The sequence below is a fragment of the Pteropus alecto genome, unplaced genomic scaffold (assembly GCF_000325575.1).
Source record: "Pteropus alecto unplaced genomic scaffold, ASM32557v1 scaffold50, whole genome shotgun sequence".
Classification (NCBI taxonomy): domain Eukaryota; kingdom Metazoa; phylum Chordata; class Mammalia; order Chiroptera; family Pteropodidae; genus Pteropus; species Pteropus alecto.
The window spans coordinates 17,146,115-17,168,975 of record NW_006431918.1 but is presented as its reverse complement, the minus strand read 5'-3'; the positions used below and the strand labels follow the sequence as shown (position 1 = coordinate 17,168,975).

The window sequence follows — 22,861 nt, the reverse complement described above, 5'->3', positions numbered from 1 at the left end:
CACTCTCTGTCTCTCTTCTCCTTCTGGGACCCCGGTGATTTGAATATTGGATGCTTGATGTTGTTGATATTGTTGATGTTGTCACAGAGACCCATTAAACTAGTCTCATTTTTATTAAATTCTTTTTTCTTTTTGCTCTTTCAATTGGGTGATTTCTATTACCTTGTCTTCCAGCTCTTTGATTCGTTCTTTTGCATTATCTAATCTGCTACTGATTCCCGCTAGTGTATTTTTCATTGCGGTTACTGTACTCTTCAGTTGATATGTTCTTTTTTATATTTTCTGTATTTTTGTTGACATTCTGAGTTCATTTGTTCTCCTGTTTGTTTGGGTTTTTTTGACCATCTTTATAAGCATTGTTTTGATCTCTTTATCTGGTAGATTGCTTGTCTGCATTTCATTTAATTGTTTCTCTGGAGTTTTGTGCTGAAGTTATCTCTTTGTCTCTTAATTTTGACTTTCTCTTTATGTTTGTTTCTATGGATTAGGCAAAACAGCAACCTCTCCCAGTCCTGAAGGAGTGGCCTTGTGTAGGAGCTTCCCCTTTGTAGATTGCATATGCTGGGTGTCTTTGGCAAGCCAACTGGAGATGGAGTTGGCATGAGCCGCAGACAGACTCAGAGCAAGCTGCACTGGGGCCACCTTGGAAGACCAGTTGGTGCTGTAGCTTGTGGACGCAGGCCTGGGGCATCCCTAGGGGGGAAGCCTGCCCAGGACTGCCTTGGCAGGCTGGTTGGAGCTCCAATGGGAAAAGGCTTGGGACATGGGAAGTTCTGGGGGCAAGCTGCATTGAGGCCGGGAACTATACCTGAAGCATGCAGAAACTGAGGGAACACCCAGGGGCAAGCCTTGCCAAGGCTACCTTGGCAGGCTGGTTGGAGATATAGTTGGAGTGGGCTTAGGCCATGGGGAGTCCTAGGGACAAGCCAAGCTAGTCTGGAGGTATAGTTGGGGCTATGTGAACTGTGGGGAGTTCCAGGGGCAAGCCTCGAGAGGACCATCTTGGCAGGCTGGTTGGAACTGTAACTGGAGTGGGCTTAGGCCATGGGGAAAATGGGACAAGTCGCACCAGGGCGAGAGCTATAGCTAGAGTAGTGTTGAGCCATGTGAGTCCTGGGGGAAAGCTGCATCTGGGCCACCTTAGTGGATGGGCTAGAATCTGAATCTGGAGCAGGCTGCAAGAAGTCCTGGGGACAAACTGCTTTGGAGCCTGGAACAGTTGCTTAAGAGGGCATAGGCCACAAGGGATCCCAGAGGCAAGCTGTGCTGGTGTGGGTCTGGGGCCTGAGGTGCACTAGGATGACCCTGCCAACTGGCTAGAGCTCCTGCACCATGCTCCTGCCCCTGAAGTCAGGGTGGTCAGGGTGGGCAACAAATGGCGCTTTGTGGTGCCTCCGAAGCCAGACTTTCTGCCGTTCCCCTCTTGTTTGGCAGATGCTCTTGGGTTAGTAAACAGATTTCCTTCTTCTATAGACTTGATACCCTTTAAACCGCTGTGGTTTTTTGATTTTGTTATTTTTATTTTTATTTTTTTACCGTGCCCCAAGGCAGGCAAGTCCGTGCAAAGGCCCTTCAGCGATCTCTTCCTACTACAGGTCAGGGTGTTGGGGCTGGAGCTCCCTCGATGCTGTATCTCTTCCGTCTCTCCTACAGATTTCTATGTGGCCTCTCTTTCATTTGTTGTGCAGAAGCTATTCAGTTCTTTGGGGTGGATTTTTCAGTCTGTAGGTGTAGATTCGAAGTGTTCAGTGGGAAGAGGTGAGTTCAGGGTCTTCTCATGCCACCATCTTGGACCTTATTTTAACAATTTTTATTTTCATATAATATTTGAATACATGAAAGTATTCTAAATTCCTAGAAAAAATTCCTGGGAGGAAAGTATTTATTAATATCCATTAATGTGTAGTAAATACAATGTTTGGAAAATTGATGGTAGAATTGTTGCTAAACAGTCTAAATGCTCCTAAGACAGTTGGAATTGGTTGATTTCTGTCAAGTTCTTTGATATCAACTGCAGGTAGAAACTTTAATAAAATGATCTAAGAGTAGTAAACATTTTTCTTGCATGTGTATTTATAAGCAAAAAGTAATTAGTGATAGTGTAAAGTTGTGGTGTAATGCAGAAATCCAAGAAATGTATTGAGTTAGGATAACTTGACTTGATGATTAGTTAGGAGAACTAAACCTGATGATTTATACCTACAGTGTTTCATAGGTTCTGTTTATGTGGGTTGTCTTTAGTAGATGACAAGTTAATTTTAGTCTTTTTGTTTTATCTGGTATTTACTGGTGACATCGGTGGCATTATTCTGATGAGCGAGGCATTTGGCTCTAAAATGGAAATTGGAAACAAACTCATAAGCCTTTAAAAAACATGAAATGGTTACATCACGAATCTTCAGTGAAGTGTTTTTTAGAAATTCTTAAAATTAAGTTAAACAAAACATCACCATGCAATAGCTGGCTGTTGGAAAAAGGTAAAAACTCTTTCAAAAGATCATACCCTGAATTATTTTTAGAAATAAATAATTCTAAGGTTCATCTAATACTTATTCTGAGTGGCGTCATGTTCTTGATAAATTTGACACCCTTCACACTTTGTTGCCAACTACCTTGTAAACATTTTCTGCAACTGCACCTTAGGTCACTTCAGTCAGATTAACCTCCTTAACCTTAATATGTGTGGAATAGGGTTCTTCCCAAATTTAAGTATTTGTATAAGAGTAAGGTAATGCATTTAGAGAAAACTAACCCATATTAAGTTTATGAAATACTGTAATTCAAGATGTCACTAAAGAACTAGGAAAAAGAACATGGTATTATAAAGTGATGCCTTGATAAAATTAGCCTAAAATACCAGTGGAAAGCCAATCAGATACTGTATCAATATCATCAGAAAGCTTATTAGAAAGAAGTGAGCTTAGTTTTAATTATTATATATAGAACCTGATGATTTATACCTCAACTATTACTCTTAATTATTGTCATTGCTCTGCAAAAAGGATTAAATTATTTTTTAAAGTCCACAGAAAGTGAACTAAAATTATTAAGTCAATGAATAATTTTCTTGTATGTGTACTCTACTTCTTAGCCTAATGTCATGAAATAATGAATTAACTTTTCTCCTATGCATATAAGACATACCTATGAACTGTACAGGGAGAATTGAGAAAATAGTTGGTTAAATCATGGTTTGTGTTGTGGTTCCAATTAAGAATTTCTGTTGAAAAAGCTTCAGTAGTTATGAGCTAAGCCTATAAAATAATAAGCTGAAGTAAATACATAAAATCACAGGGAATCTATGGATCCATTTAAACAGTTCTAAAATACTAACATTTAGAGGAAATTCCTTGGGAGAGTATTTTTGAATATTAATTTTTAAAAGTTTACGACCTTGCTTAACTCGTATTAATTCTAATAATTTATTGGTGATAGCTTTTAAAATATAGTCATATCGTTGGCAAATAGTGACAATTTTGTTTCTTCCTAATCTTTATAGCTTTCTCCTCCATAGCCTCCCTTGCTTTACTGCACTTGCTAGGACCTCTAGTAAACTGTTGAAAGGAAGTAGTAATTGTAAACATCTTTTATCATCTATTCTAATCCTAAAGTGTTCACCTCAAAGTTTAATCTGGACTTTTTGTGTTACCTATTATCAGATTAAACAGGCTCACATCTATTCTTAGTTATTTAAGAGTATATGATTTGAAATTATCAATGGGTGTTGAATTTATCATTTCCCCACCATCTTTTGAAATGATTACCTGATTTATATCTTTTTTCTGTTAATAAACTTTAGTTGATTCTCATCCTTATGTGAATCAATTTGATCATTGATATATTAATGCATTTTTACTTTTTTATAAATTGCTGGATTTGATTTGGTTATGTTTTAAGACTTTTGAATATATATTCATCACTGAGATTTGATGATAGTTTTCTTTTGCCATACTGTTCTTATTAGGTTTTGGTATCAAGATTATACTCCCTTCATAAAATGAGTTGTAGTGATGGCTTCTTTTTCTAGTCTCTGGAAAGGTTTACATAAGGCTGGTATTATTATTTCTTATATTTTGGTAGAATTTGCCAATGAAATGCTAGTCTTAGATTTTTCTTTATATTAAGGTTTTAAATTATGTTTCAGTTTCTTTAATGGTTATAGCACTATTCTGAAGTTGTTTCTAAATGTTTGGTAAGTTGTATTTTTCTCAAAATTCATTCTTTTTATTTAAAAAATTTATTGGCATAAAGTTGTTTTAATGACTGTAGGTTTTGTAGTCAGGTCTCCTTTTCCATCTTGATAATATCTGTGTCCTTTTTCTCCTCTCTCCTGTCCTTCCTCCTCTCTCCTCCTTCTGCCCTTAATAATCAGTGTCAGTGTAGATTTAGCAATCATTAGTCTTTCCAATTAACTAGTTTTGCCTTTGTTGTTCTTTTCTATTATACATTTGTATTCTACATCATTAATTTCTGATCTTCTTTTCTTCTACTTTGTTTGGATTTATTTTGCTGTATTTTTTTTCCCTTCCAAAAAGTGAATGGTAAGTTACTTAATATTTAAGGCTCTTCTCAGGCGAATACATTTAAAGCTATAAACTTCTCTCCAGATACTTAGTATTATTGTGACTAATTAAACATCATTTCTAACTTCCATAATGATATCTATGTAGATCTACAGGTTATTTAGAAGTGAGGTTCATAATTTCCAAACATATGAGAAATTTCAGGTTATGTTTTTAATTGATTTGTAACATTATTGTAGTGTTGTCAAAGAATATATATTGTGTAATATCAACATGTTGAAATTTTTTGAGACTTGCATTGTGGCCTAGGAAAAAGTTTATTTTTGTAAATATTCATATGCTATGGGAAAATATTTAACATGGAGTTTTTGGTTAATGGTATTCTCTGTGTGTCCATTAGGTGAAGTTCGTTAATCTTTTGTTTGAACTTTTTTTTTTTTTTTTTACTTACTATTTTTCTCCTTGTTTGTTTCTATCAAGTATTTGATAGTGTTGCAATACAATTTTTTACTTTATCTGTAGACTCACCTACTACTATTTCTTGACATTCTGTAGGTTTTTGCTTTATATACTTTGATCTCATGTTATTAGGTTGTATCTTCCTGTGAACTGAACCATCTTACTTTCATTGTGAAGTGAATCTATTTCCAATTATACTTTCAGATCTCCTTCGATATAAGTATAGCTCTCCAATTTTCTTTGTGTTAATATTTGCATGCTCCATTTTTTAAAATCCTTTTATTTTCAGCCTTTCCGTGTAGATGGGGGTTTTGTGACTTTTTAAACTATGTTGTTGGACTTTAAAAATACATTAATATTTATCTTTTATTTGTAGTGTTTGGTATATTTACACTTAATGTAAATATTAACATATTTTTACTTCAATATTTCAGAAACTTAGAACTATTAAAGTAGTCTTTTCCTCAGCTCTTATACCAGCTTGTGATCATGCATGACTATATTTGACAAATTCTTTGAAAAGGAATTGCTTAGCCATTTTTGGTTCTGATTTTGAAAAAGTGATCATTGTGTGATGCTTATAAAAGAAACTTTTTCATGTTTTAATTCTCTGATACATTATTTGGATAACCAGACAGCCCTGTTGATAGCTAAAATATCCTATGTTTGTGAATATTGCATTCTGTTTTTTAAATTTATTTTCTGGCTTATCATTTCTGAGAATTTCTAGGTCCTCTTTCTTTTGTGTTGTAGAAACTGTAGCATGAATTGATTGTCCTCCTTGGAAACTTTGCTGTTTCTTTTTTTCCTTTCCTCTGATGCTTTTGTTTAGGGAGGAGAACTGATAACTCAAGTAAAAATTTCATATCATATAATGTGTCCAAATGTAAACGTAAAACAACTGTACTTAATGGGTAAACTACAGTTAATCTGACACTTTTAGTAGTAATATATTTAGTTTTGAGAGTAAAGGTTGTAATTTTTTGTTAATGCTTGTCTCATAAAAATGATTTTATTTATAAATATTTCTTTCAAAAGAAATATTCACATTATAGAAAATTTGAAACATATACAAAATTATAGGGAAGAGTATTATGTGTCTTCTTAGTATCATCACTTAGCTTAAATAATTACCAACTCATGGTCAATTTTGTTTCATTTCTGCTTCCTTTTCCCAATTATTTTGAAATAAATCTGAAACATTATATCATTTCAGGTAAACAGATATGCTGATAAAGAGTTCCTCTTTGATTAAACTTTAGTCAGGCTCCTCTGAAATCTCTTCTGAACTAGGTGTCTCAACTTTGGACTGATTTGTTTTTGTATTGCTCAGTTTTGACAAGAATCCTGTCAAGTTGGTTTAGCCTGATACCACCACCACCCACATACCACCCTCCCCCACCTTCCTCATCCTCTACCATCCTGCAGGTGATAGCTCATCATCCTGGCCTGCCTTTAGCAAGAATACTGTTAAGTCTCTTTAGCCAGAGTCTCCCCTTACCCCGAATATTTCCTTTTAGTAATTCTTCATTGACCAACGCCCCCAGTCCCCTACTGGGCTATAAATTCCCTCTTCCTTGTTGTATTGTAAATTGATCCAAGTTCTATATTGAGGTCTCTTTTACAACACACACACATTTCATTTTGTATCTCTAAAAGATAAGAATTCTTTTAAGGCTATTATCACATCTAAATTGTGAATAATTTCTTAAAATCAAATATCTTGTCTCTTTTACATTTCCCCAATTGTTTAGTACAAAATTGTATGTTGAAATTGATTGATATATCTTTTAAGTCTATAAGTTCTATACCTCCCTCCTTCCTTTCTCTTTTTCCTTACTATTTATTTGTTGAAGAAATAGGTCATTTGTTTCCTAATTTGGATTTTCCTAATCATGTTTCTGAGCTGTCATTTAACATGTTTGTGTTTTCTGTATTTCTTATAAATTGATAGTTAGATCTAAATGCAAAAAAATAACATTTTTAAGTACTTCTAATGTCATAGATTTCTTGGATCATATGTGTTAAGAAGGACTTAAAGTTTGAACGTTATAATACTATAGTCACAATGTATGTTATATATAATTATACATGCATTGTTATATAGTTATACTGTAGTCATCTGTAATCATCTATTCTCCCTGCCTGCAATACACCTCAGAGAGGTTATGGCATGGAGTTGAGGTTATAATCTAGGGTGCATTTGGAAGTAGAAATATCTTCCCTTTCTGAATTTAAAATTTGTGTGTGTGTGTGTGCTGCCACTTCAGTGTTTTTGTTCTTCAGAGGTTCCATTCTGAGCATTCCCCCACCAGCTGTGCCTAGGAATTCTTGAATTTGTCTTCTATTTTCTTTCCACTTCAGCCCCACTCTAATTGTAATTCAGTTTGTTAATCTGGTAATACCTAATCAGTGTCAAAGTCCTCTTTGGCTATACCTTCAAATCTACTTTATCCTTTTCTAAAGTGGAATTGGAAAGCACTTAGAGTCTGAGTAATGATTCTTTTAAGAGAAAGTGGCAGCCATGGATCCCATAAGCATGAGAGATTTGAAATTAATATTTTTTCAAACTTATTATTTAAAATAATCTATTTAAAAATTAAATATGTAATATATTTGCTTAAAATTTTAAAATAATGTGGAACTATATAAAATAAAAACTAAATATACCATTATTCTCCTCCATCCACCTCATTTCTTCTCGAGTGATAACAATTGTTAGATTTAGTGTGTCTCATTCTGAACTTAACTCTATAAAAATATGTTCAATATATATATTGACTTACATCACACAAATACCAAAATTTTGTTACCTAAAAATAATTTAAAACTTTTTATTTATGATACAAAACTTTTACTTATGCAATATTGTGAATATACTGTATAGGGAAGATACTCTTCCCCCTCTAGTTAGTGCTAGCTAGCTATCATTTTCATTTTTCCATTATGATCAAGTTGTAAATCAAGAAAAACAAGTTAAGAGAGTATCTACAAATACCAGGAAAACTCATAGAGAAATTTCCATTTTATACAAAGGCGTGAAACATAAACAGTATCATAAACAACTAAAGTATTTATGAAAGCCATATAGCATATATTTCTTAAAAGTCTTATAATAGTAGAACTTAGTACCAGAGGACCACAAAGAACCAAATTTACATTTAGTTAATTTAGTGAAGTTAGCTCTCTGTGAAACCTTGTTTAAAAAAATTTTTTTTTCAAGAAAATTGAGAAATAGAGAAAACAGAAAGAAAAAATCACACATGGTTGTATCATAACAATTAATAGCCAGAACTATAATTAGAATATTCCTATGGCAGTAATTCTAGCCTATGTTCATTTCCTGAAACCTTTTTCTACCAAATCCCAGGTGCAGTTTTATAAGAAGGTCTGTCTTTGTGAAGTTCAAATGTTTTGAAGTATAAAAACTTTATTCAAAGAAAACAGAAAGAAAAAATCACACATGGTTGTATCATAACAATTAATAGCCAGAACTATAATTAGAATATTCCTATGGCAGTAATTCTAGCCTATGTTCATTTCCTGAAACCTTTTTCTACCAAATCCCAGGTGCAGTTTTATAAGAAGGTCTGTCTTTGTGAAGTTCAAATGTTTTGAAGTATAAAAACTTTATTCAACCTAATTAAAAAAAAAAAAAAAAAACCCTTAAGTAACTTAAATGTAGTAGACAAATTGAATAGAATTTCTTTTTTACTGCCATTTGAGTCTTCTTTTTTTTCATTACCTTCAATTCTCATATAAATGTCTTGAATTGGAGTGAATCTTAAATGTTGGCTCATTCAATATTTAGGAAAACAGATTTTACATAACCTCTTGAGTGTTATGGAATTGCTTCTAATGAATAGCACATTTTAATTTAGTGACACTGCAATAAATATTATTTCAGAAGGAGAATCTCCTGGTCTAGAGGAATCACTTTAGGGATAAGCTGTAAAAATTATGAACATCCGTTTATTTGGGGGGAGGGAGGAATGAGTTAGAAACAAAAAGAGTTGCTTTATTTCTGAATTTCATAAAAATTTCTAGCAAAGAGATTTGAAGTACCTTTTGAGACATTTTACTAAAAGCCTTTTTTAAAAGAAAATAAAAAGCACAAAATATTTGTAAAGTAGGAAGATAGGAAAATCTCCTACCTAGTCAGCCTTTTTTGCATTGTTTCACAAACAATAACTAAGTTACTTAATGTTGATAAGTTTTCTGTCTCCTCCAAAGGTAATGTATTACTAGGTGGTTCTTTGAAAGAAGGAAACAAGAGTCTGCTGAAGATTAGTGAGATAAAATACTACTAAACTGCTCAGTTACTAAATTTTTTGAACCCACAATAGAAGTCTGGAGTACATTTTAGATAATTAAAAATAGACTTTTAAAACCAAGTCCCTTGAAGCCTTTGATATGTGTTAGTTCTTTATGACTCACATGACATTACTATATAAAAAATAGTACATTTATATTATAAAATCACACAACCTCATTAGAGTTGCTCCCATTTTTCTACACTGAAAATAAAAGGTGCTTGTCTACATCCAGAATTTCCTTTTCGCGGCTCTAAATTACTTTGCTCCCAGTATATTTATCTTAAAATAAAAAAGAAATAATGTTTCTCTTGTCTTACTGTAGTTGCCACTGTTACCACAGAAGCTATATTGTGAGTGTTTTAAAATTCTCAAACCAGTTTTGTCAGTTATACTTGGAGCTTAGTCATCGTCATACGTAGCAGGTCCTGATTAAGTAGGCTGTTCCGCCTCTAAGCCTTGCTAGATTGTAGCCACTAGCAACCAGGCTGCAATAATTTCCCTTTGATGACATCATCCACTGTGGAAGAACACAGTTGCTTCAGCGGAGTCGAACTACATACAGTTCTAGCCTTCATCAAATATGGCATCTCCCTTGCCTGCTACAGCAGGGCTGAAAGAAATGCCGCTGTCTTTTTAAGCTAGCAAGCTTTTCTTTTTCTTTTTCTTTTTCAAAATTCTAATCATGGATGCTTCTTCTGATCCCTATTTGCCTTATGACGGGGGAGGAGACTATATTCCCCTGAGGGAATTACATAAAAGAGGTAATACCATCCCCTTGCTATGAATCTTCTGTTGGTATGTTTTGCATGCAGCTGGGCGGTTCTCTAATTTAAGCAGGTTCTCGATTGTCCTTTAAATACTGCAATGTGTTGTTTAGTTGTCCTGGGTCATTAGTAAGGGGCAAAAGTAAGGGGCAAATGCAACCTTCTGAATGTTCTGTAGTCGTCGTCTCTGATTGTTTTCTCTGTGCAGATTAGTACTGCTTCAGATCACACTGGACTCCGACTCCATCTTCTGTGTGAAATCCTCTTTCTGTTTAACTGCGAAAATGAATTAATCCGCTTTTACAGCTAAAGTCGTGTTGGTTGGCATCTAAAAAGTAATGTTTTTCTTCCTTTGAAAAACTTATGTTTCTTTTAATTTACACAGAAAAATCAAGTGTGTGTCTGTGTACCATTATATTTCAGCTGCTGCCAATTACCGTGTAGCTTTCACACCACAATGTAAATTTGTAGTAAAAGCTCTATCTACATTTTAGAACACTGTGAAATGGCGATAAGGATGAACACATTTTTATATTACTATTTTTCATTTAATATGCATTTCAACTGGTTAAGATGAGCTACATTGTCTTACACAGGTATCTTGTAAAAATTGATATGATAAAAACATTTATGGTAATTTTTACACGTCAGAAAAAATAATAAATAGTTTGTAAAAACCAGAAAAGCACCCAACATTTATGCAAATCTTTTGGCAGGTACTGTCAGGGTCTTCTTAAAACTAATTACATGTTAATTTAACTGCTTTAAAAATTTTTTTAACTGATTATTCTAAAAATAGACTGGCAATTGTTCTAGAAAAAAATTGAACCTCAAGGAAAATCTCTAAACTAGACAACTTCATTTATGAGCCACATTAATTGAATTTCTGCATAGTATTATAAATTTATTTTATGGTGTAGCCCAAACTTTTATTTATGAAGTAAAGAAGTCATGATTTTTCTGAGCGTATTTAGCCTGTTTTATTTAAAATATAGTTTATATTCTCACAACACTTTTTAAGTGTTAAGTTCCATTAGAATTAAAAAGTTAATATAGTCAACAAATATTTGGTTACATTGGGTCTACTAGACACTATTTTAGGCTTTGAACAGTTATAACATTATATATCCCATAGTATTCTGTTGTTAGTAAAAGCTCTCTATTCAGATTTTGGGGCAAACTATGGAGGTCATGTTACATATACAGTATTGTGCTTCTCTTACAGAATTGCCCTCCTAATAAAATTCGTATACATAATTTTATGTGTATATTATATATATAACATGTATATATAATTTTAGAACATTTGGGGAAATACCGAAAAGCATAAAGAAGAAAAGAAAAATTTCTCATAATCTTACTACCCAGATTTGTTGGGGAATTTTCTCTCCCAATTTTTAATGTGTTCATAAACTCTGCTTTTTCCTTATGTTCCCATCATTCCTTTGCTGGTAAGGATTTCTTTAAACAGGAAGCAACGTGGATGAATGGTGACTGTTCAAATGTCACAGTATTTGCTAATTAGTAATTAAACTGCAAAACAAGACAAACTGTTTTCTCTGAGCTATTACAACATCTGTTTGTTGGTGATAATAAACCAGAAGACCTAGGCTTGGGAAATTTAAATTCTCAGTGTTGAACTTGACAGTCTTCGACAGAACTTCCTTGTATACTCCTTCATATGATATGAAAACAGTAAGAAATGAGCCAAAGCTTATGTGAGAGTAGGCATGGTTAATAATATGGTTATTACTAAAATATAAACTATTTTTATTATATTTTCATAAATAATCCTTTAGGAATCTTGCTTAAGGTCTAAATTGGTCTTATCCTTGGCAGCCCAAATAGGTTCCTTGTCCCTTGATGAGACTTATAATTAACATAAACCAACGTTATTTGAAAGTAAAATTGTATCTTTGCAGTACCGATTAGTCAGTTATGATGCTTACTTGACTATACTGTAGTATTTTAGTATCTATGGGTAAGAAGCTATTTGTTTTCCATAATTTATGATCTGTTGTAGCCATGGGTCAACACAAAGAACTGGAGAGGTAGAGATAAGCAGCTAACATAAATCAAGAATAATAAATCAGCTTCTACGTGAGGATAAAATGATAATGACTAGAAATATCTCTTAAAACTGATAAATGGTAAAGAGGCAGATAATTGAAGTATGAAATTGTGAAGGATACCAATAAAGTAAACATAAATCTGTCTACTGAAATCCAGGATGTTAGAGTTAGGGATTACCTTTGTGGAGTAAATTAAATTTAATACTACTTTTCTTGGTGAGATGGTAAATAATGTAGCTTCCTACTTTCGTGAATAATACAGAAACTGGAAATGTCAACACATTAAAAATAGAATTAGTTAATATATTGTTGATAGGTTAAAAATTAAAATGACATTTTAGAAATAGCCATTTTGGGGGAGGAGTGGGTAAATTTCCTATACAGAAACTATCAAGTTTTTTCATAAGATGTCTCTTCCCTTTTTATCAAGGAAAAAAAAATATTTATTTAGATTATCAGTTTTATACTTTCTTAATTTGTTCATGAATTTTCAGTAGTTTCAGGGTCCGAATTCTTTTTTCTGCTAAATCCTGTCATAGACTTGATCTTTTGGGCCTTGAGTCTCCATTTATTCCAAGGGACTTTTAAAAATTACTTGAATAATAATTGTTTCATTGAAAGAATTCATTGAGCTGTTGTGTATATAAAGCACTATTAGGTGCTGTGGAGAAAGATGGTGGTAGTAATAGTAATATTAATAATAGCTAATACTTCGTATAGAAATTACTGTTTGCCAGATACTGTTTTAAGTCTTTTAAGTGTATCAGTTCATTTATGTGTAACAAATAATTTTAGTCCTCATCACAGACTTGTAAAGTAGGTACTGTTTTAATCATAATTTTCCTGTTCACAAAACTTGGGTAAAGAAATGTTAAAAGTCAGGATTTGATCCAGATGATTTGGCTCATACTCTGTAATCATGGGGGTATACTGTGTCTTACTATATATCCCTGTAATAACTTGGCATTTTGAGTCTGGAAGAGGCATAAGAAGGCTTCCCAAGTTTAAAAACAAAGTCTTCAGGAAGTTAATAAATTTGTAGTGAATGGTATAGACTGAATATTCTCTGAGACTTTAGAGGAGGAGGAGATCAGTTATTTTGACAAGTGGTATCAAACGAAGTAGGCCAAGTCTTCCAAGTACACAAGGGAATTTGATATGACATTCCTGGGGGAGAGGATAGATTGAGTACATGCTCTGGTAGAGTAAATTCCTTGTACGTTGTTCCCGGGTTAGTTTTGTTGGATCCTTGGGTGAGTAAAAGGAGTAATATAGAAAGGTAGAAGGTAGAAGAGTGCCAGATCCTAAAGGAAACTTGAATGCCAGACTAATAACAGTCTTAAGCCCCAAAACATGTGGCCTTCCCATTGAAATAAAAGTTTGGAATCTTATTCTTTTTAAGTTTCTACCTGAAATCATTTCTTGACATTCATTAGCTCAGAGATATATTTAAGTAAAGCTATTTTGTTGCCATTATAATCGATGAATTTGTTCATTTTTATTTCCTCCTAAAAAATATCAGTAGTTAGCATTTTTCACACATTATTTGGAAATCCCAGATGTTAGATATATATTTTTTTTCTGTAGGCTCTTTGTAAAATGATTTTAGGATTCACATTGTTATTGCATTTCTATCACCTTTAATCTTTTAACCAACTAGAAAATTAAATCTCCTCTTGCAAATTAATTCATCTAAGTGTCTAAAAATTAAAAGAACAAATAGAGATTCTTTATTTGATGTCAGAAACTCTTTGTATTCTAAAACAATAGTATAAAACAAAGCCTGTCTTTAAATTTATTTGCCACAGTATCTGATTTTAAAATCTAGTAAAATCTGGTTCATATTACTATCTCTAGCTCTGTTTTCTAAAAATAACCTACACTTCACTATGATTAATTTTATACCATCTCATGGCTTGTTGTAAGTCCGAAATGCTTTGTGTACCAGGATTTCATAGTGTGAGCAGATCTGCCACATAGATTAGGTTTGCAAATTTGGCTATTTTTTTTTTTTTTCAGCATTGAGGTCTCTTCTTTGTGCCTGAACAAAGCCACAGGAGACTGGTAGATTAAATTGTATTTTAGAGTTTTGTTTTTGTTTTTCAGTAAACAATTCTAATTTGTAATTTTTCATAGTCCTTTACAACCATAATTAGATTAAAAGTGGATTTACTTTAGTTTCTATCAATTTATTCCTCATGTCATTTAAGAGAACAGATTTCGTGATTTTTTTTATTCTTTTAATATGTAAATCATCTTATATGCAGAAATAGTAAATAAACATGGGACTTGTTTCTAGTTATACAGATGGCTTAACATCTACTGCATCATATCTGCCTAAGAATGTGCCTTTTTATTTCGAGGTGGCAGTAGAATAAAGAAAACAGTGAACTGGTCAGCATTGCTACTGACTGGTTTTCATCAACTTTTCTGAGATTTGGTTTAATTTCCAAGTTTTTGCAGTTTAAATAGATGGCAGTTAAATATGACCACGGATGGCATAACAAATTTAAAGAGCATATGCTTCATTTATCCTATTCTTTTATCCAACAGATATTTAATTGACCACCTGCTAAGTACTAGGCATGGTACTTGCCTTTACCCTTTTAATATTTCATTTGAGAGTCTACTAACATTCTGGAACTTCTACTATCAACTTACAACATATACTTTCCCCTCCCTAATCAGGATGACCATTTCTTGTCAGTAAGGTCACAGAGGGAAGGGAGAAATTACATTGAAGACTAGAATTCCTGCTCTTAATAGAAGAAACTGGGTAGTCAGAGAATATGTAGAGTTTTAGATTTCTTTCTGCTTTCTTCCATAATTAAAAAAATTGTATATGTTTTATGCATGTGTGATGGGACAGTTACCTGCATTATGAGCTTAAATGATAAAATCTGCACTGTCACATCTTTTGAAATAACTCCAGAGGTAATAAGTAATAGTCTTATAATAAATGTAATAAATATATACCTATTATTTCATGTAAGACTATTATTTGGATATTCCCCTTTGATAAAAGACTTAGGCTGCTGAAGATGTGCGACTTTAAAATTTACTAACAAGCTCAGTCTAGGGTGCAACAGTTAAGTATATTTTTAAAGCTCAGTTCACCAAATATATATTGAAGTCTATAAAGGCTTTTATTTATGAGAAAGATAATTTCATTAATGTTTATATCCTCCAGTTCAATGTTTCTCAGATATCAGGTTTTAACATTTTTAGTTATGAAATCGATTGGGTTGTGACCAATATCTAGGAGGGGGGAGGGGAAGGGCAGGGAGAGAAGGGAGGGAGGGAAGAGGGAAGGGAGTAAAATATTAGAGTATATGTCAAATAGTAAGTCAAACCAAATACTAAACTTTGGTTTTAGGTAAATATTTGTATATTTACCATATCAAGAAATGTTTCTTGCTGTGGGCCAAAGTCAAATAAATTTGAAAACCAGTTTCTAAGTATACACCTGGAGGGGCAGTTAGTTCTTTCTGGGGGAAAGGTAGGCTTCCTGTGGCCTAAATGAGTCTGGAACAACCTGAGTATGAAAATGGATGTGTTATTGTCATAGATCTCTGCGAAAGCATAGGAACGTGAATGCTATTGCAAAGCAGTGCCCATGACTACTATTGCAATGTTTTTTCATTGCAACATTTTAAGTATTATAGGAAAAGTGGTCTGGAACCAAAGGCCAAGACAGATGATGATTGGTGATGGGTAGGATTGCATTAATTGTCTGAAAGATAAATACATATGTACAAGTGTTTTGGAAGAAGGCACCACCTAACAGCTCTTAACCTACTCAGAGAAAAGAGTGTCCATGTATCTTAAAATATACAGGCAAACCATGAATTATCTTTTAGGCAGTATTGCATAGTGCTAAGAAATGCCTTAGAATCAAACTGCTTGAATTTGAATTCCTGTTCCACTACTTACTAACTACGTGACCTTGGGCAGATTTCCTAACTCTCTGTGCCTTGTTTTTCTAATTTATAATATAGAGATCGTAATACCTTCCTCATCATTGTTGTGAGGATTAAATGAGCTAATATTTGTAAAATGCTAAGAACAGTGTCTGGCACACAGTAAGTACTCAATAAATGTTATTTTGTTTTTTTTTTTTAGACACTAGATAGATAACAATGTATGATCTCTAGGTGGGAAAGACTTTTTATTCTGATCTAGTCTGGTTTATCTGTGTTTTCTTTTTTCACAATATATGGTTATGGTGTTTTATCTGCACAGCCACTGCCTAACGCAGGTCACAGAACTTGCTCCTGTGTTTTATAGTTTTAGCCCTTAATTTTGGTCTGTGATCCATTTTTAGTTAATTTTCATATATGGTGTGAGGTAGGGATCCAGCTTTATCCTTTTGCATGTGGATAGTCAGTTGTCCAGCATCACTGGTTGAAAAGACTGTTCTTTTCCCAGTTGTGAAAGTATTGCTTTAAATAATAAAGTATAATTTAAATTTTTCTATAGATAATTTAAAAACTTTTTTGTATAGATTACAGCCATTAGTAAATAATGAATTTGTGTTTACATAGGTATGCATGAATTTTATAAAATTCTGTGGGGAAAAAATAAGTCAAAAAGTCTTCTTATCAATGAAGTTATTTTTGCAAAAAAGCTGTATTGATTGGATAATTTTTCCTATTTGCTGCAGTATTTTAGTGTTGGTGATACTTTGTGAAATATTGTTGGTTGCACCTGATTTTTAAAAATGTTCAATTATGGAAAGGTTCATCATTTACCATGCATTTTAGAAATTAGTTTTTGTGTCTGTGTCAGGCATACTTATTTGTTAAAAATATACAGGATTTTCCCTCAATATACAGTTGTTTGTAGAAGAACTCATTGCTCAAATTTGTAAGATTCTTGTTCCTCCCTTTGTAATGTCAGTCTTTTGGTTAAGATTAATACCATATGAGTAATATAATGCAGCCTGATGAAGTTTTAAATACTGAAATAGTTCAGCAGAGACAATAGCTTAAGTTTATTGATTTCCTAATGTTTGTCAGATTTATTATATGACTTATCTCCAGTTCACATACCAAACTCTAAAAGTGGGTGAGAAACCCAGATACCTCTAAGAGGTTAGGAAGTAACCTGTGCTGGATAACATAGCTAATAGGTGGCAGAGCTGGAATTTGACTCTAAGTCTTTCTGGTCTCAAAGTACATTAAGGTCATGGAATTTCTTTACTAGAACACTCTGAAAAGAAAGTGATCTTTTTTCCAGTCTTTTTTTGTTACTGTTTTTCAGTGATTTGGTAGTCGAGGGTAGTCATTGGCATCTAGTAGTCAGATCTCCAGAAAAATTTTTGATTGGTTTCTTGTCTTAAATTCGGCAGCTACTACTTTCAGATCATACTTTCTTACAATCCAACATCTGGTGATCTCTATAGCAGGAACTATCCTATATCTTTTTGAAGTTCTGTTAAAATTAATAAACTCGTTCTATCATTACTTCACTGCTCAAGATTTACATTTCCAGGAGATAGAGCTTGATTAATGTAACTTGGATCACGTGCCTTTTTTCTTGGCTGGGGAAGGGAGGATACCTTGATTGACACCCTCATCAAGACTGCATTCAGTGAGGAATAGAAATTTCATAAAGATAATTGGGTTCTGTTACACAAAGCAGGAAGAAGAGTTACCAGGTGGGCAGAAACAATAAGGGTCCATTACATGAATAATAACTCTAATCCGAAGACAATTACTGGACAATGTGTTTATTTTAAGTTTGGAGATTAACCTGGTTTTTAATATTGAATATCTGGGCATGGAAAAAAATTAATTTAAAAAATTAATTGGAAAAGGTACGATATACATATGCTCATTACATGTATTGTTTGTAAGGCAAACTAACCTAAAGTTTTGTTTATAGTGTCACACCAGTTAAATATAGTAATCTGAAATACATCAAAAGTGATGTGCATATGCATTTAATGATATAAGATGGTTTTAAAACATATACTAAGTAATGAAAATATACTAAATAATGAAAAGCTTATAAATAAGTGTGGCTAGTATGAGCTCATCTATACTTTTGGCTTGTAGAAAATGTTAAAGGCTGAAGCCAATCTCCAATTTAACTATTATAACTCTCGTTTACTCAATGTCCTCTCCTTACTTTCCCAGCAAACCTTATGTAGCTATGTAGAATTGGTTCTTCAACTTTTTTTTTTTTTTCCCAATCCATGGCTTATTGTAGAATCTTTAATAAGCCTTTATACTTAAAGCCTTTAAAACCCAGAAGCCCATCGCTTACAACTCAAAGGTATGGGCTTTTAAGATTTTGCCTTTTTTTTACATGAGGTTCAAAAGCCTTAATTTGAAACTCAGAGGCGACAATACTGAGTCTTGTTCTCTGCTGTGTGTTTCTTTTCCTGTGGCACTAGCTTTCTCACGGAACTGGTAGGGGGAATAAGTGTGGCGAGGACAAGGAAGTAGTGTTAAATGAGGACACTTGATTAGTAGTTGGAAAGATATTCTGGTTCTCTCTACTTCCGTCTTCACAGGTAAATAAACAAGAACTGCATATGCTTTGAGAAATAGGAAGTCCATGGTAAATCACATCATTTTGTGTTAATAAAATACAACTATAAGAAGACCTTTTACTGAAAACAAAGAAAGGCATAATGAGGGAAGTGCAGCCTTACAACCTCTTTTTCATACCATAAACCTTTTGGTCTTCTAGAGCTCCCTTCCACATATTTGTTTTAGGGAAGCCTTATTATAGTTTCCTAATTAACCAACCCTTGAAATATTATTTAATGAAAGAGAGAGAACTTCAATTTGCGCTTCTGGCATAACCTACAAGATATATGCTTCACTCATGAAGATAAAGTTGAGAAGTGAAATTGCATAACTTATACTGTTCTTATAAAAATTTTATTAACATGTATAATTTTTTTATTTCATTTTAACATATGTAAGTTAAACTTTGTATAAACCTAGTTTGCAATGAACTATACATGGAGAAATGATATATTAGGAATATTTAAACATTGTTACTTTTAGGAAATATGATAAATTTAAAATTACTCCTAATGCGGGATATGTAGGCATTCCTATGATCCCATTAGAAAATTTAGAGTAGAACAGAAAAAATTTTCAATTTCTTCCTCTTTTTTATTTTACTCAGCTTTCCATGTTTCACAGAACAAACTATAAAAGAAAATATGTGAAATGTCACATACATATTAAAGTAAAAGTCTGAATTTTTTTAAATGGCCAACCTATTCTTACATTTTATATACTAATTCTTTTGCAATAACAAACTTTAAATTTTAAAAAAAATATTAATCGATTTCACATTCAGTGTGATATCTTTCAGTTGTCAGTAATAGCTCTGTACAATGGAGAAGAAACAAGATAAAAAGAGGTTAAAGATAGATTGATATATCTGCCTTCTTCCTCCTAGAGATTTTATTTAATTATATTTATCAGAGCCCAAGAAATATCGTAATTAGCTCTGTCTTAGCAAAAAGGTTTTATTTTATTTTTATACCAAAATCAATCTTGTTTACTATCCAAGCCAAATTGATAGCAAGAGTCACAAGAACCCAAGCCTCTTTTAGAAATAATTTTGGGGGGAAACATTAATGATATAAGATGGTTTTAAAACATATACTAAGTAATGAAAATATACTAAGTAATGAAAAGCTTATAAATAAGTGTGGCTAGTATGAGCTCATCTATACTTTTGGCTTGTAGAAAATGTTAAAGGCTGAAGCCAGTCTCCAAATTTAACTATTATAACTCGTTTACTCAATGTCCTCTCCTTACTTCCCCAGCAAACCTTATGTAGCTATGTAGAATTGGTTCTTCAACTTTTGAATTGGTTCTTCAACCAAGACAACCAATCAGTATTTCCCTCTATACTCTGCTGTTTTCAAACACCATTGCTGTGTCAGTTGGAAGCAAATAGGCATGAGAGGCAGACTGACTTTCAAATAATCTGTTGGGGACACAAACCACTGTGGCTAATTCCCACCCTAACATGTACAGCGACAGTCCTAGAAATTCTAAGGGACACACATAAAAGCCTCCAAACACAAAGCATTGATCCACAAGGTCCTCTGGTTCAAAAAGTTTGAGTCCTTTATTTCTGGTGTTCAGATATTTAGAATTATTGTATATGTTAACCTAGCTGAATGAGAGCTCAGTTGTCCACAGGTGCAGATGAAAAGAAATATACGAGCAGAAGCTTGCAGTGGAGAAAAGAGTTAGTTTATTAGTATTGGGTTCAATCCGGAGAAGGGTGAGCTAGTGTTCCAGAATACCTGACTTCTCCATAGGCTGCAGACATCATGTCATCAGGAGTAAGGGGTTTGGGGTCATGGGTGAAACTGATTGGTCAAGAGCGAGGTAAGGAAAGTAAATCATGAGGTTAGGTCTTGAGGTCAGCTTCAGAGTCCCTCAGTCTGGTTTTAGGGGGTCGTTTTGCTTTAGGGCTCAGGAGCTGAAATACAATTTAGGGCATGATGTTATCTTCAGCTTAATGAAACCCATAGCTGTGTCCATTACTTAGGGCCTGGCCATTGTTTCTTGCTGCCTCAGTAAGTGTCAGGGAACGGGCCGAGGCTTATGGAGCATGCTGTGAAGAAAGTGAATTGAGTGCTGGGGCTACATGTTACATTAAAATCATGCATTAAATCAGAACCCTCGATTTCACATAGTTTTGTTAATTACATGTCAAAGTAGTTTCTACAGACTGAATTATTTGAAAGTCACTGAAGACAAGGCATATGGCTAATATAAATGTTTATTATGGTGCTGTACCTTTTGCTGCCTTATAAAATAATAATAGTCTTTACTTTTCTACTTCCTACTTCATAGATCTGTTGGAGGAACACCTGTCTCGTTAGCTAATTATCTACATTGGTGCAAACAGCTTGGAAAATCTTATCATGGGACTGATGACATTGTGTTAGATACATGTTAAGTGGCAGAGAAATTTTGCTTTTTTATTTTTTTGCATGGAAGAATAGTAATTAAGATCAGTAGTCCATCTTTTCAACTCTACATAAGGACAACATAAGAGAGAAAGTTGGCAAAATATATTATAGTATGCTTTAAAATTTTTTTAAAAAAATTTCAGACTTATAGATGTTGGATAGTGTAAGAATCCCAATTCACCCTTTAATTTCTGAAATGTTAGCATTTTACCACTTTTGTTCATTCTTTCTCTTGCTGTTATATATGCTATTATCGGTGTAATGTAATAATATATATTAATAAATACACACATATACACATTATTTTTTTCCCGAACCATGTAAAAGTCAAATGTAAACATAATACACTTTTACTCCTAAATACTTCAGTATTTCCTTATGAAAAGACATTCCCTTATACATAACCATAGTATAATTTTCAAAATCAGAAAATTGACATTGATCATTAGTACTGTTATCCAATCTACAGTTTTTAAATTTGCCAATTGTCCTACTGTATTCTTTAATATAAAAGACATTTTTTTCTTGGTCCAGGATCTAATAATCTAATAATGTTGCATTTAGTCATCATGTCTCTTTAGTCTCCTTTGAGCTAGAACAGTTCCTCAGTCTTTGTCTTCATGACTGACATTTTTGAAGAATGCGAATTTTCCCCCAGTTTGAGTTTATCTTGTTTTTTCCTTGGGAGATTCAGTTTATGCATTTTTGGCCAGAGTACAACAGATGTGTTGTCATCTTACCAGAAGTCTAGAGGCCTTTGACACTTCCCTCCAAAAACTGTTTTAAAATTACCTTTTAATATTATATGGAAAGCAGAGTCAGAGATTCTCAAATTTGTCAAACTATTATAAGTGCTCTTACTAAATTTATTCTCCAGTGCTTTCTCTTAGGAAAATTTGTGGCCTTTTATTTAGCTTTTACAAGGTGGAAATTACTGAATAAAATCAGGATAGAGAGAGGAAGAAAAAGCTAGTGTACTCAAAGTTTTAAGTATAAGGTTTAAAGTATAAGTTTTATGTGAATGATTGTGAGTTATTGCAGGGATCGGGCCTTTAAACTCTCGGCCAAGAATGGTAAATCATTCTTGGAGTACTGCCAGAACACTGAAATCAATAAACTACTTTCCTTTTAGGAGTTTTACACCTTTCCAAGGCAAACATTCAAATGTATTGAATAGAGAGATAAGAGAGAACCCTGGTAGAAGTAAATAGACATTGAGTTTTATTAGTACAGTATTTAATATTATGTTGTTTAGAATATTAACCCTTTCTGTATTCTAGTTCCTACTACGTCTTTGAATTATTGAGAAAGAAAGAGCTTGGGACTTAACAGTATCATTTATTTGGCTCATAACAGTAATAAAAGTAGTCCTTAGTATTGGCATGGTGGCTCTTTGTACACCTCTGCCTTCCCGTTCATACCCCCCCCCCAATTGATTTATGATAATCTCTTGCTCTAATGTAGGCAGTGTTTATAGTGATTGGCGATAGTTCAGATTCTAGCTTTGCCAGAGGATAGTTTTGAGAAGTGACTTAACATTTATGATAGTTTATTTTTCTGTAAATACAAGAGAATGAGTCATTTTAAATCATCAGGCTGCAAGAGTCTTAAAGTCATAGAATAAAAAAACAGGTTTCTTGTGTTTTATTTTTACAGTGTTTGTTTAAACATTAGAATAGTGCCACTCTTTATATTCTATATCAACTAGTTGCGTTTGCATTAAAATGACACACTTCTAGATTAGTATTTTTGATATAAAATCTAT

General features: G+C 33.2%; 1 protein-coding gene across 4 annotated transcripts in view; it reads left to right on the top strand.

Annotated features, from left to right (window-relative positions):
• The window catches only part of CLCN3 (chloride voltage-gated channel 3), a 79,828-nt gene that overhangs the window by 24,456 nt on the left and 32,511 nt on the right, over window positions 1-22,861 (top strand). The window contains exon 1 of one of the 4 annotated variants that reach the window (XM_025042975.1): window positions 9,832-10,059. The exons of 2 other annotated variants lie outside the window; for them this stretch is intronic. In XM_025042975.1, coding sequence (XP_024898743.1) covers window positions 9,981-10,059 — 79 coding nt within the window. In that variant the 5' untranslated portion in view covers window positions 9,832-9,980. Of the gene's footprint in view, window positions 1-9,831; window positions 10,060-22,861 lie in introns of those variants that run through there. One more of the 4 variants, XM_006906324.3, reaches the window with a different exon arrangement.